The sequence below is a fragment of the Lissotriton vulgaris genome, chromosome 10 (genome assembly GCF_964263255.1).
Source record: "Lissotriton vulgaris chromosome 10, aLisVul1.2, whole genome shotgun sequence".
NCBI lineage: Eukaryota > Metazoa > Chordata > Amphibia > Caudata > Salamandridae > Lissotriton > Lissotriton vulgaris.
Genome location: NC_141698.1, coordinates 898,124,106 through 898,142,010, shown reverse-complemented (window position 1 = coordinate 898,142,010; position 17,905 = coordinate 898,124,106). Strand labels below are relative to the sequence as shown.

At 45.3% G+C, this 17,905-nt stretch overlaps 1 protein-coding gene across 1 annotated transcript in view; it reads right to left on the bottom strand.

Moving 5' to 3' along the window:
* The window catches only part of VPS50 (VPS50 subunit of EARP/GARPII complex), a 791,964-nt gene that overhangs the window by 439,431 nt on the left and 334,628 nt on the right, over window positions 1-17,905 (bottom strand). Inside the window, exons 15-16 of the mRNA XM_086941875.1 lie at window positions 16,430-16,524; window positions 12,653-12,751 (exon numbers count right to left, since the gene is read on the bottom strand). Of these exons, the coding sequence (XP_086798001.1) occupies window positions 12,653-12,751; window positions 16,430-16,524 (194 nt within the window). The remainder of the gene's footprint in view (window positions 1-12,652; window positions 12,752-16,429; window positions 16,525-17,905) is intronic.

The window sequence follows — 17,905 nt, the reverse complement described above, 5'->3', positions numbered from 1 at the left end:
TACTGAAGGTAGCAGATTTTTCTTCTTATGGATACTTCTAACTGTAGATTCCTCACCTTGTGATAAACACCAAATCAGTATCTCGTCAGCTGGTGAGTCTATGAAATGGCTCAGATCAAAAAGTCCTGCAGGACTGTACAGGCGAAAAGTCCTTCTTGACGGACCTGGCACACAAGTTACTACTTGTGTAACGATATATCTGTAAGAGACATTAGTTAGTGATAGATTCCTTACCTTAGAATATCCCCAGGCATCAGACTGGATCCGGAAACTTTTGCGTAGCAGTACCCTTGCGCGTCGGTAGGCGTTGTCTGCGGCTCCGCGTCCGTCGTCGGCGTCGTGTGCGCCGTGATGACGTAGTCGGAGTACTTAGACGCTGCCTCCGCGTGCTGACGTCAGTTCTTAGCCACAGCTTTTCCGCGCCAGAAGCGCAGAGCCATGACAAAAACCAACACTGGTGCCAAGAAACTAGGGCCCTGAAAGGGGATGACTTCAACCCTAGATATCGGTTCGCAGAACGGGGAGGATGGGTGGGTCGGTAAGGAATCTATCACTAACTAATGTCTCTTACAGATATATCGTTACACAAGTAGTAACTTGTGCATCTGAAAGAGACACGTTAGTGATAGATTCCTTACCTTAGACTAGATACCCCAGCAATACCATGCCCGTGGTGGTGGGTCTGCGAACCAATAATCACACCAGAAAGTCCTGGAGGACGGAACGGCCAAAGTAGCCGTCCCTCCAGAGTTGACTGTCCAGGCAATAGTGTCTTGCAAACGTGTGCAGCGAGGCCCACGTAGCTGCCTGGCAAATGTCCTGCAAGGGCACACCTCGGCCCAAGGCAGTAGTAGTGGCCGTGGCTCGAGTGGAATGAGCCCTCAGCCCAACAGGGGGTTCCTTCTTAGCCAAGGAGTAACACGCCTGGATGCACAAAATAATCCACCTGGAGATGGTCCGATTGTGCACCGCTTTCCCTTTCTTAGCGCCCGCGTACCCAACAAAGAGTTGATCATCCACCCGGAACTGTTGTGTCCGGTTCAGATAAAATGAGAGCGCACGTTTTGGGTCCAGACGGTGGAGCCTCTCCTCCTCTCTCTCGAGGGTTGCGGAGGCGGAAAGAAGGTGGGCAACATGATGGATTGTCCAATGTGGAAGGCCGTGACTACCTTGGGAAGGAAGGAGGGCCTTGTCCGTAGTACAATCTTGTCCGGATGGACTGAAAGGAAAGGATGCTTACAAAACAGAGCCTGGAGCTCACTCACTCTCCTGGCAGAGGTGATGGCTACCAGGAAGGCAGTCTTCAAAGAAAGAAGGCGAAGAGGACAGTTGTGAAGAGGCTCAAAGGGAGCGCACATCAGAAACGTTAGAACCAGGTCCCACTGAGGCATCACGAAGGGAACAGGAGGAAAGGTATGAGTGATGCCCTTCAGGAATCGATTAACAATAGGGGACTTGAACAAAGAAGGTTGGTCAGGCAGCCTCAGAAAGGCTGAAAGAGCTGAAAGAGCTGAAAGGTAGCCCTTGACAGTGCCCAGAGCAGAGCCCTGCTGGGCAAGAGAGAGAAGAAAGAGGAGAACCTCAGAGAGAGGGGCATTGAGGGGATCCACAGCCTTTGCTGTGCACCATGCCACAAATCTGTTCCACCTGCAGGCGTATACCGACTTTGTGGAGGGACGCCTGGCTGCCAGAATGATGTTGCAAACTTCAGGAGGCAAGTCAAATGGCCTCAACTGTCGCCGCTCAATCTCCAAGCATGGAGGTGGAGACTGGACAGGTTCAGGTGGAGGACCGTCCCCTGCTGCTGCGACAGAAGGTCCTCCTGAAGAGGCAGACGAACCGGGCGACCGACTGTCATGCTGAGTAGCTCGGGATACCAGTACCTTCGTGCCCAGTCCGGAGCCACAAGGATGACTTGTGCCCGGTCGCGCTTGATCTTCTTCAGGACTCTGGGCAGAAGTGGTATAGGCGGAAAGGCATACAACAGACCGCAGCTCCACTCGCGACGAAAAGCGTCTCCGAGCGAGTGCCGCCTTGGAAATTCCAACGCGCAGAACTGATGACATTGCGCGTTCTCTTCGGTGGCGAATAGATCTAACCAAGGCTCTCCCCATCGCAGAAAGAGGCCTTGCGCCACGTCCGAGTTCAGATGCCATTCGTGATTCATCGAGCACCGACGGCTGAGTTCGTCCGCCCTGGCGTTCAGAGAACCTGCCAGGTGTTGAACCACCAGAGTCACGCTCAGATGTTCCAGCCATTGCCAGAGACGCAGAGCCTCTTGGCAAAGGGTCCACGACCCCACCCCGCCTTGTTTGTTGCAGTACCACATGGCGGTGGTGTTGTCCGTGAACACTTGCACTGCACTCCCTCGGACAGACGGGAGGAATGTCTTCAGTGCCAGACGAATCGCCCGCAGCTCCAACAGATTGATATGGAGCCGGGACTCCGCCGGAGACCAGAGTCCTCTGATCTCCGCCTCTCCCAAGTGGCCTCCCCAGCCCTGGAGGGACGCGTCCGTCACAACCACGTGCTCTGGTTGGGGAAGCCGTTGACCCAATCGCGGTCCGTGAGCCACCACTGCAGCTGTCTGGCAGTGCCCTCCGAGATCAGGACATGGTCGGACAGTTTACCCCGGTGCTGGGCCCACTGAAACTTCAGGTCCCACTGCAGAGCCCGCATCCGCCACCGTGCGTGATGCACCAGAAAGATGCAGGAGGCCATCAGCCCCAGAAGCCGCAGCGTCAACCTGACCGAAACTCGGGATAACGGCCGGAAGATCGGAATCAGAGCCTGTATATCCCGAACCCGCTGTTCGGGCGGGTAAACCCAAAACTGCGCCGAGTCGAGAACCGTTCCGATGAAAAGGAGCTTCTGAGAGGGACACAGGTGTGACTTCGGCACATTGATGGAAAATCCCAGCTGGTGCAGGAGATCCGCCGTAGTCTGGAGGTGGCTGACGACTGCCTGGGGCGAGCCCGCCTTTAACAACCAGTTGTCTAGGTAGGGGAAGACTGACACCCCTAACCTGCGCAGATGAGCTGCGACCACCGCCATCACCTTCGTGAACACCCGTGGGGCGCTGGTAAGGCCGAGGGGGAGCACGGTAAACTGAAAGTGCTCGAGGCCTACCGTGAACCGCAGGTAACGCCGGTGGGCCGGCAGGACGGGGATGTGGAAATACGGGTCCTGCAAGTCCAACGCTACCATCCAGTCTTCTGGGTCTAGGGCAGCCAAGACCTGAGCCAGTGTCAGCATTTTGAACTTCTCCTTCCGGAGGAAGCCGTTGACGTTCCTCAGATCCAAGATAGGGCGTAGGCCCCCTTTGCCCTTCTTGGGTACCAGGAAGTAGTGGGAGTAGCAACCACGTCCTACTTCTGGCCCAGGAACGCGCTCGATGGCCCCCTTGGCCAAGAGGGCCGAAACTTCCTCCTGCAGGAGCCGCAAATGATCCCCCGATACGTGGTGGTTTTGCGGTGGCATGGCTTGAGGGGTCGTCTCGAAGGGGATGGAGTAGCCCCTTCGGACGATCTGCAGCACCCACCTGTCCGAAGTGACAGTGCGCCAGTGAGAGTAGTGATGGCGAACCCTGCCTCCTACTGGCATCACATGGGCCGAAAAGCACGGACTAGGAGGGTTTAGAGGTGGATCCCACATGGGCAGGTGTGGACTGACTCCGCTTGTTCCCCCGACCGCCTCCACGGCAGTTTCCACAGCCGCCGCCGCGCTGGACGACAGTTTGCGGCGAGTGGCTGGCGGCACGTGTGGGGACGCCCCTTCCTTGGCCACGAAAGGAGCGAAAGGCACCCATTTGCTGGCGCGGGGCCGAGAGGCCCAAGGACTTGGCCGTAGCCCTGGAGTCCTTAAAGCGCTCAAGCGCGCGGTCTGCCTTGTCGCTAAAGAGGCGACGGCCATCGAACGGCATGTCCATGAGGGTGTTTTGGACGTCTGCCAAAAAATTGGCAGATCTCAGCCAGGCGTGGCGTCGTACCGCCACCGTCGTAGCCATCGCTCTGCCCAGCGAGTCAGTAGTATCCAGTCCACACCTGATTGAATACTTGGCTGCGTCCCGGCCTTCCACAAGGGCTTGGCCGAGTTTGGCCCGTACCTCCAACGTGCACTCTGGCAGCACTTCCGCCACCGTCTCCCACAGAGAGTGGGTGTAGCGGCCCAAGAGGCATGCGGTGATGGAAGACTGCAGTCCCAAACTAAGGGACGAGAAGATCTTCTTACCATAGTTCTCGTACCTCTTGGACTCCCTGTCCGGCGGTGCCGTCGGGAAGGCGGTCTGGGAGTTAGAGGCCTGGATGACCAGACTCTCGGGGGTGGGGTGGGAGGACAGGAAACATGGGTCGCCCGGAGCCGGGCGGTGGCGTCTGGCCACGTTCCTATCTACAGGCGAACCCTTAGCGGGCCTGGACCAAGTGCCCAAAAGAACGTCCGTCAAGGCCTCATTAAACGGCAGCAGAGGCTCCATGGAGATTGACTGCGGCTTAAGGACCTCAGTGAGGAGGTTAGTCCTCACGGCCGCGACGGGGAGCTCAAGGCCCAAGGCCTTGGAAGCCCTCGTCAACACCACACCATAGGTAGCTCCCTCCTCCGAAGCCACGGTAGGAGGAGAGACAAATTCAGTGTCTGGAGAGGTCTCCTGCCCAGTCCATGTTAGACTGGCACTCCCTGGCCAGAGGGTCCTCAGACCCCTCCCAATCCTCCTCATCTCCTGAGATTCAGGGTCATAATGGTATGAGGTCGGCTCGTAGAAGCTGAAATCTCCAAACGGCGTCGGGATCGGCACCGATAGGCGTCATCCCGACGTCGGAACCGAATGAAAGGAGGCATCGGGGACGGCGCCGCCCGAAAACGGCGCCGGAGAAGACACCACACGGACCGACGCCAGGGGGGTCGTAAGGTCCACCAGCGACAATCCATCGCCCGAGGAAGGTCCAGCGGCGCCCTGCGGCGCCGGGCCCGAAGGCGCCACCGGCGCCGGGGCCGCTGTACCCTGAGGCGCCGGGCCCGAGGGCACCGGCGGTGTCGGGATCGTGGAGCCCTGCGGCGCCGGCACGAAGGCGTCGGGGGCATCGGGGCCGAAGCACCCGACAGCGTCGGGGTCGAAGCCCCCGACCCACTAGGGCCCCCAGACGGGTTCACTGGGCCCGAAGGCGCCGCGGAACCCGTCGGAGGAGAAAGGGACCTCATGGCCATGAGGAAACGCTCAATCTCCTCCGGCGTCGCGTTCAGCCCAGGGACCGGGGGGTATGGGGCCGGACGCGGCACCCGCAACTCCCGAGGAGCCGCGTGGGCGGTGTCACCCGAACCCCCGGCCGCATCGCGCGAGCATCGGGGGGAGTCAGAAGAGCGATGATGTCTCTTCGACTTCTTATGCTTCTTACCTGACGACTTGGACCCGGAGGAGTGGTACCGACTCCCGGAGCTGTGACGGCTCCGTCCCCGCGACTTGTCCCTCGACCTCCCGTGGGACCGGGACCGGGACCTCACGTGGTGCGGGCCGACTGCCGGAGATTGAGTCGCCTGCGGGACCGCTCCCGCCAGGCCTTCCTCGAAAGTGCCCGACAGTCGGGGCAGGCCTCGTCGTCATGGTCGACACCCAAACACGTCAGGCACAGGCGGTGGGGATCCGTGACCGACATGGTACGGTCGCACTCGTCGCAATGCTTGAATCCGGGCATCCCTACAGGCACCGTCGGAGTCGTACAGACTTCGAAATGGATCAAAAGATCTCAAAAAGTTAGTCAAAAAGTGACTAGGGAACTGCTCTTTCCAGATCTGCGCTGGCTGGCGCGGAAAAAAGAAGAACTGACGTCAGCACGCGGAGGCGGCGTCTAAGTACTCCGACGACGTCATCACGGCGCCCACGACGCAGACGACGGACGCGGAGCCGCAGACGACGCCTACCGACGCGCAAGGGTACTGCTACGCAAAAGTTTACGGATCCAGTCTGACGCCTGGGGATATTCTAAGGTAAGGAATCTATCACTAACGTGTCTCTTTCAGATTATCCAAACAGTAGTACTTTTTGAACGTGTGAATCGACACCAACGTAGCAGCCCAGCAAATATCAAAGACTTGCACTCCACACCCAAGCGCAAAGGTAGCAGACTTTGCTCTAGTGGAATAAGCACTTAAGTCACCAAGAGGCTGTTTCTTGGGCCATATCATAACAGATTTAGATGGCAAGGCCAAAGGAATCTCCCAAAAGCTCGATGCACTTTTGGACCCTCAGATTGGGAGAACACTGGGCTCAAATTGCTTCACTGAGTACTTATTTTAAAAAATACAGAGCCATGTGCCATCAGATCAAGCCACGGCTTTTCATAACATGCAAGAATACGGAATGATGCCATGAGAGCAGCCACAATTACCCTTATACATACAGAGTTAAAGATAAGGATAGATATATTATGTACCACCCAATCTCATAGATTAATGTGGACCAAAACATACTTACCAAGCTGGTAGGGAAACCACTTCTAGGGGTAATGGATGATCTTGTAACCCAGACAAGTCTGAATTTATGCACAATAGGACCACTAGATTGAATCTCAGACAGTTACAAACTTGCACTATAGAAGGGATGGCTGAGTGAAAATTGCGCTGAGTTGTGACAAAATCTGTGGCTGCAGTAAAGTAAGCTCCAAGGATAAGGGGATGGACATCCACCATCAACCAAAGGTAAAGAAAAATCAATACCAAATGTAATCATTGCTAATAGCAATAATCAGTAAAGTCCTTGAATAAATCACAATCAAGATGAACTTTGTCTCTTCATTTATTATGATGCCGTTCTTCGTAACAAATCTAGCCACCAACACATGTTTCGTCTTTAGTGGTGTAGACCACAGACTTCTTCAGGGCTAGAACGTCATAATATGTACAATCAGAAGTAATCAAAATATAAAATTGAATATAAGAGCATCGTATCAAACAAGTGTAACAATTTCATCAAAGTGAATTTAATACATAAACGTGGCTGAAGAACCAGATAAGGAGGATCAAAACATAGACTCAAAAGGCAAAAGCCCATCAATTAGAAACCACAGAGGAGACATCAACCCCTGTCAAGTGTAAGTAGAAACATAAACAACAAGATATGTGTAGCTAGAATTTAAAACATAAAAGGACCAGGTTATCCATCACCAGACACCAACAAGTACAGTGCTCTAATCAAGAAGAAAATGAGATAACAAGGATCATCCTGGCATTAGTTGCCATAAATTATATATCATAATACGTGATACACTCAAGTGTATATAAGAGAGAAAGGAGAGGGTGAAGAAAAAAGATTTGACCAGAACAAACACTCACCTATTGCTAGCCTAACAAGTTATTGTTGAGAGGGAAATCTCATTAACGTATATGTAGCGTGCTATCAAAATCTAAAAAGAGTCCAACCAAAATAACCTGTGTAAGTCTGACATCCAAGATCTAAATACTGCAATCACCATAGTGCAATTACAATGTCACTCACTATAAGATCAGGAGACTCTTGAAATAGTACATCACGATTCAGGCAAATCTTCACAGTCACAAAAAAGCCCCAAGTGACCTAATATTTTCAACAAAAGAAAATAAACTCTCTGTGAGTTTCTGACCTATCTAACCCCAAAAACTTACTTGGATAAAATCACAGTAAGAAAAAATACTTATCAGCAGGATTAATAACCCAGTGAGTTAGTAACCCATCACAAGTCCATATAATAATGTATCACGTGTTAAGGGGGAAAAAAACCTTCAAAGCTAATGTGTATCAAAAAACACACACACTCATCTGCCCAATATCAATGGGATGCATCAGTATAGCTACTTAAAAACGAAGTCATCAGGTATATCTAGAACAGAATAATAACGAACAAGATAAATCCAATGTCCAGATTCAACTTGACCTTTAATCATATAGTAAAACTGAACATAATCTCCGACCTCATAAATAATAAGGTCGCATTTCACCCCAAATATTAATTATGCACATAAGTCTCAAAGTTAAAACGACTATCCTATCTTATACGTATGAGGTGAGCTGGTGAATCAAATAAGTAACACCACCAGTCGAATTCGACAAAAATCTTAAACGAGAATTAATTGCATTAAAAATGAATGACTTTGGACTTGAGTCTATACCATAAACTTCCCAGATTAGTTATCCGCATCAAGTCTTTTTAGTCAAAATAGGGACTCACCTCGGACGTGGTGTGATCCGACACGTGTAACAAAATCTGGCGTGTAGCACAAGCGCCATGTTGAAAATCCCATATATTGCGTCGTTAAATCATTGGCATAAAAACAGGACTGAGTAACTTCAATACGTAAGAGATACAAGTTAAAAACCGGCGTAAAATATGCTCCATCTTAAAATCAGAAAATGTTCAGCGGTCAAATGTGAAAATAACAAAATCGCAAATACAATATATTGTACGGAACAATATATAAAGGGTCATCAATATACAAATTTCGTCACAGATGCACCTTAAAAAAAACATAATAATCGTGTAGACAGTATTAATTTTAAGAAGCATGCGTATCAGCCGTATTCGGTAAATGGCCAAAGAAACGATCGAAATATCGGAAAAAGAGAGCGTAAAAGTCAGAACTCTTGAAAATCTAAATAATTAAATCAGTTGATAATATCCACTATAAAGAGAAAAATATAATACTATAGTGAGTTGTTAGTTAAAATCGAAAGTGACAGGTGTGGTATTACAACATTAGTGTACCAAAAATCTAACAGATTTTTGTCATGCAAACTTACATGGAAAAGATTAAGTGAAGTGCTATATTGAATAATAAATTCTACAATAGAAATGTCACATAGTAGACATTGACAGGCATATCATTGATATAGTAACTATAATCAGCATGCATAATCAAACTTCAATAACATTGTGTTCTTATCATTGGTTTGTAATGAGACCACTAAGAATATACACCAATGTATGTTCAATATACCAGCACAACAATACTTAATCAATATCGGGACAAGGAAATGTATGCAGTTAGGGATTGACAAAGATAGTTGTTAAAAAGAGGGTATGGACATTAATCTGCTGTCAAGGTTCGTATAAGTGGCACGACCTACTGTCAAACCACTTGTTATTAAATGCTCACTTCTCCTCAAACAGACAATCAAAAAACCAGGGGAACTATGTTATCCAACATGCAGTGAAATTAAACGCCACTGTACGTATATAGTCAGAATTGTATGGGCAATTCTTTCCTACATAGATCATACAACATAAGTTCTTAATCAGCAAAAAGTAATCACAGTCATAAATTGAATAATACATCGTAAAAAACACATTTTTTAATAACCAAGAAAGTATTATAATTAGTCATCGAAATTTAGGTCCCTTTCTACTGCATGCACTTGCATAGTCCATCGTGCTTCTTTTTATCTTAATTTTAGTTTGCGGTTACCACCCCAAACATCTGGGGGAATAATTTCAATGCCATGAAATGAAAATGACAAATGTGCTGTTTGTGAACCACACTCAAGTGCATGCACTGCTATTGGATATCTTGTATCTCTATTCTTGAGAGCCCTGAAGTGTTCAGCAATGCGATCTTTAAGCTTCCTGATCGTGCTCCCTATATACACTTTGTTGCATTTGCATATCACTGCATATACAACAAAGGTGGTATTACAGTCAATGTGTGTCTTGATATGAAATGTTTTGGAACCATTGTAACTGAAATCCCGTACTCCATGTAATGACAATCTACACATGCTACAATTCCCACATCGAAGCGACCCTTTGTTGAGTAAATGTAGCCACGTGGGAGTATGTTCTTTTAATTTAGGATAGCTGGGACTAACCATGTTTTTAATTGTCATGCCCATACGGTAAGTGATTGATGGGTGAGAGTCTACATATTGTAGTAGAATGGGGTCAGAACTTACCATAAACCAGTATCTTTTCAGAATATGGTATATCTTTGTATACCATGGATGGTAACCTGTAATTAATCCGATCTGATTTTTAGTGATCTTTAATCCTCGTCTTTTTGGACTGAAGCGAATCTTCACTAGCTAATTTTCGTGCCCTCGTTTTCGCTCTGGCAACCACTTCATGTCCATATCGTCTTGAAAGAAACCTGCTCTCTATAGCTGATGCACAATGTTCGAAATCTACTTCCTCACTGCAGTTACGGCGTGCTCTGTAGAGTTCGCCATAAGGGATCGCATTAACTTGTGATTTAGGATGTGCACTGTTGTAGTGTAAGACAGAGTTGCAAGAACTCTTTTTTCTGAACAGTTTACTGCAAAGTTTCCCATTGTTGACAAACAGTATCAGATCAAGGAACGTAATGTGGTCATGACTGTAGTTGATTGTAAAAGTCATATTGCAGATATTATTCATATGTGCAAAAAAATCTAGCAATTCAGTTTCACCACCAGTCCAAATGAAAAATAGGTCATCTATGTACCTTCCATAGTAATTGATAAAGGGATGCCAGTGGGCCCCACCAGGGTCCCAGATGTGCACCGCCTCCCTCCACCCCATAAAAAGGCAGGCAAAGGACGGCGCAAAAATGGAACCCATGGCGCTCCCACACGTTTGTCTGTACTTGGCTATTAAATAAAAACACGTTATGGTCCAATATAAGTCTGGACATTGTGAGTATCATCTCTGTGTGTTCAAGTAATTCAACTGATCTTCTATAGAGAAAATACTTCAAATAATTTAAACCATGCTCATGACTTATGTTTGTATAAAGTGATGCCACGTCCATAGTGACGAGCATCATATTCGGTTCCCATGCAAAATCATTCAAAATATTGAGAACATGTTTAGTGTTCCTGATATTAGATGGTAAATTCAAAACATATGGTTGTAAAAAAATATCTACAAACTGTGCCAATTTTTCGGTAGGACCCCCTATACCCGATAATATGGGTCTACCAGGGGGAGAAAGGGCATCATCACTAATGATGGTCTCATGGTGCCATTGTTTAAGGTGACCATTAGTTTTAGCAATAATCGTAAAAATTGGATTCTGTGGTAATTTAGTATACCAGTCTTTATTGTCAAGTTGACTCAAGATCTCATTGTCATATTTACTCTTGTCCATCAAAACGACATTTCCTCCCTTGTCCGCCTCCTTAACGACAGGGGCCGATAAATAACCTTTAGCTGTTGCCACTGCATAACCTTGCTGGGCTATAGATATACAAAATAACAAAATGTCAGATGACTGTGCCTGTAGGAGTGGGATATTTCAGGAGGATCACACAACCAACTTCTTCTAGGTCCTGCATAAATTGTTTTGGTGGAGGGACACCTGGCTGCCAAGATGACACCCACAACTTCAGAAGGAAGATCAAAAGCCATAAACTGTTGTAGCTCCATCTCCACGCATGGAGGTGGAGGTTGTGCAGGCTCGCAGGCAAGACCCTGCCTTTCTGCTGCTGTAATAGGTGGTTCTCCAAAAGGGGCGGCCAGATTAGAGGACATGCTCATAGCCTGATCTTCGTCACAACTTTGGGCAGGAGAGACAGAAGGGGGAAAGCGTACAGGAGTCCAGAACTCCAATCCAAGTGAAAGGCACCTCTGAGAGAGAACTGTTTGAGAACTCTACTGTGCAGAAGCTGGGGACACTGCACATTCTCTGGGATGTGGGGAAAAGATAGTGCCAGGAATCTCCCAAAAGCTGGATGCACTTTTGGACCCTCAGATTGGGAGAACACTGGGCTCAAATTGCTTCACTGAGTACTTATTTTTTAAAAATACAGAGCAATGTGCCATCAGATCAAGCCACAGCTTTTCATAACATGCGAGAATACGGAATGATGCCATGAGAGCAGCCACAATTACCCTTATACATACAGAGTTAAAGATAAGGATAAAGATATTATGTACCACCCAATCTCATAGATGAACGTGGACCAAAACAAACTTACCAAGCTGGTAGGAAAACCTCTTATTGGGGTAATGGACAATCTTGTAACCCAGACAAGTCTTAATTTATGCACAAGAGGACCACTAGATTGAATCTCAGACAGTTACACACCTGCCTTTATGCCTGATGAAGCAGTATATTAGCAACCAGTTGAAATGGCAAACTAGTAGAACATTGAAAAGTCTGGATGGAACATACATGAAAACTGTTCCTCACACCGGAAACTAGGCAGCACTGGAGGTTGGTGTTGGGGACTCCCAACTGAGAGAAAATCTTGAAACAGTTTGGTCGACACTAAATAAACTGAGAAGATTCCCATTTCCAACACACTTGTATTGCTGATCAATGTTTCAAAGTGTATGGTGTCCTTCTGGTGATACTTAATTACCAGCAACCACATGTAAATATGTTAAGAATCGCTGAAACAACGTAATGGAATTGGTAAGTATTGAACGGTATGGGTGTAACCCAATATCACACATTTTCACTGTAATTGCTTCTAGTGTGCTCCAAATCATAACTGTTTGGATTGCATTAGAAAACCAAATAAAAATATATTATGAAACAAAATATCACAATGTGCTTCCAGTGAAAGGCTTTGAAGAAAATGTTATTTGTCTGTGAATTGTTTATCATAGTCTTTGAATAAATCACAGATTGTCGGCTTCTTATTTTTGTACTAAAATCTATGTTGTGTGTAATGTTAATTTTGTATACAGCAATTTATCAATGATCTTACCTGTGATAGTTTTTGAAATAGTTTACACTCTGCTTTCTAATGGATTCCTGCAAGACTTCTGATTTGCTGCCACAAAATTCTTCACCAACCTGCATCAATCTATTTAAATAATTCAAGAAAAGAGCACTCATTCCCATTTTGGTAACGTGACAGAAAACAGAAGGATATTTTTGAAGAAATTCTTCAGGTAGACAAAATTGGAGCAAAGCAATAACACAGTGCAAAAAGGAAAAACAACATTTATGAAGCAATGATTTTGAAGAACCCATTATAAAGAAAAAGGATGTTTACTTTACCTAAACCTTCATGAAGAAACTATTATAAAACCCAATGGAGAAAAAAGCTGATCACAAGTTTAACCGCATCTCTATAAACTGAAACGCAAGCTCTGATCCTAGCACTAACCAGAGCTCTTGCCAAGAATCCAAACCTAATCCTAACTCCACATTAAACCCCAGTGCTTAGGTAATACCTTAACCCTGCACTTCAACAGAACCCGAGCCATCACCCAAACCCGGACTCCAAACTTGAGCCTTAAAGTCCAACAAAATCTTAACTCGGACCATAACCCTTCAAATAAACACAGTTTTTTCTAAACCTAACTTCTGTACTTATTACCATTCCTAGCACTACAATAATGAAAATCAAACATATGTTCATAAATTTTCATTATTAATTCTCAAAAATTAAAATTTTCCTTTGTCAATCTAAATCGTAATGGGTTTCTTCAAAAAAGTTTTTAATTTCTTCTAATTACAATTAAAAAATGCAGGGCAGGAATAAGATGTAGATAATTCAAGTCAAATAATGCTTTATTCGAGGTTTCACTCATAAAAGCATGAATAATCAAGAATATAAAATCAGTTTAACGATCATTTCTGTTACAATATAAAACTTTCCGTTAAAAAATAGGACTTGAATACTATGAAACAGATTAATAATTAGATACTGATGCAGAGTAAAATTTATATAATAATTTTTTTTTAAACAAAAATAGCAAATATGAAATGCAGACAGACTAACAATAAAAAACAATCATGTGACTAACAATCTCTGTCTAATAGACCACGCCCATCCAAGGTACTTAGCTGTGGCTATTGCTAGAGGCGTTAACGTGCTAGTGCATACATTACGTAGAGCTACGGTGCTACTAGTGGTACCCAGGTTCTTGCACATTGGAGTTAGCCAAATGCGTCTTGGATCAGCATATGCTGTGCAAGAAAATAGGAAATGTCGAATTGTTTCTTTGGCGGCACCGGAAGCAGGGCAGCTATCAGTAGATCCGCTTCCCCACCTTCCTGTCAGAGATTAAGGGGAAGTGCGCCCGCTCTTAGTTGGAAAAGGAGCTTTCTGTCGCCTGGTCTAGTTATAGCGTCCCAGTAGGGTTCGAGGCAGGGGTACAACTTGGCTTCTAAAAAACCTTCAGCCATGGTCGCTGCACTAGAGCTACTCCAGTTCAGAGCAGCCACCATCTCCCAATAGATTTCTTTTAAGTTTTTTTTAGTAGGAAAGATGGTTCTTGCTGGAACATCCCAAAGCGACCGGAGACCAAGTTCGCTCAGAATTGTTCTTAGTGTTTTAAGCCATCCGATTTTGTGAAACACATCTGCTTTGATGATATCAAGAAACCCCTCGGCATAATGGGAAAGCTCAGGCGTAGTCCAAAGCCTTCGCCAGTATAGAATCGGGTGGAGCTTGACCAATTCTGCAACCTCTTTTCTGCCCAAGTCGTACCTGAGAGGCAGCAGTGGGGTGCTCTTAGGGACACCGGTAATAGCCCGAAAGAACTTGTTTTCCGAAGTTTGGAGTGCCACTACCTTCTCGAATCCCCAAAGCTCAGCGGCATAAAGCGCAGAGCCGAGAGCCTTCGCTTCGTATACCTGCAGGGCTGGCTTAATTGGTTTTGTCAAAGATTTGCTGTGTTCCGAACCAAGAGCTCCAGCCAATTGCCTATGCCTTAATGTAGCAATATCTATGTGCTGGGACCATTTGAGATCATTAGATACATGGATTCCCATATATGTGAAGGCATTCACTACTTCTAAAGAATGACCATTCATAGTTAATTTAGATTTGAAGCTACGGTGGGGGTTAAAGACCATAAGTTTTGTTTTAGCCACGTTCACTTCTAGGCCATGCTCCCTGCAAAATTGGTCCAAAATAGACAGAGCACACAGTAGTCCATTCGGAGTCTTAGATAAAATCAGCGTGTCGTCTGCGAACATAAAAATAGGTATTTTAGTGCCAGCTAATGAGGGAGCATCCACGTTCGAAGACAACATACGAGCCACAACCCCGTTGATATATAATGTAAAAAGTGTGGGCGCCATCGAGCACCCTTGTCGGATGCCCCGCTCCACCGGGAAGTCTGCAGCCACCACTCCCTGGCCCCCCCACTGGATCTTAGCGAAGTTAGCTTTGTGGAGCCTCATGATCATTGTTAGCAACTCTCCTAGTAGACCCTGGTTCCTCAGCACCTGCCACAGCTTGGACCTAGGTACTAGGTCGAAGGCAGCCCGCAAGTCGACAGTAGATAATTCATCAATGAAGCACTTATTTATACCTTTATATAAAGGAGGAATGTATAACTAACTGGAAATGAGCATTTCAGAATGTATTTCATGTAGTTCCTGCAAAATATTACAGTGAATGATTTTAGGCTTTGATGAAAATTCATAGGCTACATGTGGCTATTTGTGAAATTTGGCGACAAAATAGTTAAATGTACCAGAAAAATGTTTTTAAATCAATTAGTTTATCTTCTCTTTATGTTATTTCGAAAAGTAACTACATATTTGCTGCAACATCTAATAAAGGGACGTAAAACCATTGGTTTTATTAGCATTTCATAAATAAACAACAATAGATACATACAGTACAGCCACAATGGGTGAAAAATACAATACGAACATGATGATAGAAGCTAGGCTCTTTAAGTAATATCTATCTATCCAACTGATCCGCAATATCTAGGTCAATATCCAAGTCAACTTAATCTATTCACTCTCTTTCAAACTATTATTACTTGTTCTTCAACCACTCTTCCTTTACAGCGATTTTTTCTGGGTAATCCTTCACATTATCCACAAGTGATCCCCATATTGAGACCTAAATCCCCATTAGTATATGTGACTTTCATATAGTTGTTACTTCGTTCCCCAGTCCTCAAACGTAAGCGCAGGATTGGGGTACAGTCCTAGTTCCCATGCACACTGGCTGGAATCCCACAATCTTCAACAAGCACACTGGAATTAACATCATGATTATATTCCTGAAATTTCATTTCATGGCAATGACAGCCTCTTACGAGGAAAACATACTATCAACGCGAAGGTAGTGTCTCCAACACAGGTCACTCAGGTAATATTGATCATTCACACTTCACCCAGAACAACATAATTAAGACCCAAACTGATATCCTGTAAATGTGTAAAATATGCATTATTTTTTATTTAAGACTGTCACAAAATTATTTATGGTGTGCCCCTCTTCTTTCTGTGCTGCCAGACTTGGAAAATAACTGGGTACTTTCTGCAGGTCATGGTGGGTCTAATGAATGGCCCTGGTACTCATGTTTAAAATCACTAAACCAATAACACTCTATAACTTACCAACTTGTAGGCTCCATCGCCCACTTTTCAGAGATTTCAAAACAGATGAGAAATGAATAACTACTTTGGAGCAAAGCTTGAACTCAGACACTGTTTACTTTTAGGATTTCAAATTTGGTACACATTTTTCCTGCCATGCATTTGGACACAGAAAAGTTATAATTACCTGCTGATTATATCAAGCACAAAAATGAAGTCATCATACTTGAAGATAGACATGTCAGTTCCAAGCAGATATGTTTTAACTTTTAGCTGAACATCCTGTAAACAACAGAGTAATAGTCCATCTTACAGCAGCATCAATAAGCAACACTTTGCACATCATATGATACTTCTAGATGTTTTTAAATCCACAATTTAGTAAAACCAGAAAAGGTTGGCATGAATTCTGACTGAGAGGTGAAATGTTTACAGCACAAATGGTGAATGACAATGGGGCAAAACTCCTGAACTGAAAGAATATATTCTGCGAAAAAATTAAAACATCTACTTCACATTTTCCCTTACACTAATTTTTGTGAATATGTTGTAATCTTGGCTGTGGACGGAGGCCTAATAATGTCGGGTCAGAATAGCTAATAACATTTTGCACACTAGATTTGAAGAAAATACTTGATTAAATATACCTTCAGTTGGCCTTCATAGTTTCAGCTTTAGCCTCAGTTACTTCAGGATCTTTGTGATCTCAGTACAGCTTTATACTTAACAGTATTTGAAGCTGTGTAAATGCCTTGGAATATAAATGTGTGAAATCTTTGAAATATCCGCATAGTATAACAATGTTATTGGATATGAGCTTCTGCTTTGTTACCAATCTTCGAGTCACAACAAAATACGCAAGTGCACCATCCAATGAGGATTGTGGGCCTTAGGCCAGAACCCATGTTACAGTGAAAGATTAATATAAGATGTAATATTTTGTCTCACCCAGCCATCCCCCCCCACCGCCAATCCCCAAAATCACACTGACACTTAGATGACACAAACACTCACAAAGCATCCTCACGGTATATAGACCCAACCTCATACACATCCCACTAAGTATAACAGACACTCAGACTAAAGAACAAACATTCAAACTCATGCTCAATAACATGTTATGTCTAGTACTCCATGTACCAGACACTGCAGATTTCATGAGCTATCACAAGCGTGATACCCTATTCATTACAGGAAAACAGTTCAACACACATCCTAGATGACTTTCTTCCCATAGGCTACAACATCCATTATGTGACCTGCACACACAAGAAACACTGCCAACAATAAGTCCTCCTTGTCCAGCCCCTAGGCAAGCAAGTTACACAAATCCATGGAGCTCCTGGCATGGCACGTTCCACTCTGCACTTCAGATCCCCACCTTCCATCTCATCTACAGGCCTCCTGGACAGAACAGGGACTTCACTGATGAATTCTCAGACTTCCTCCCCACCCCTTCCATCAGATATTCACTCCCACACCACCTTCTCAGGTGACTTCGAACCAACATATTCCAAAAGTCATATCCTTGATCTTGTCCTCTTCAACTTCACTGTCAATCCAATGTAAATCACTCGTACCATTGGTGGACTGGACTAACCACCTTGCCATTCCTATCTGCATGCTCAGTGTCCATCAACAAACCAATGTTAACCCAAAAGAG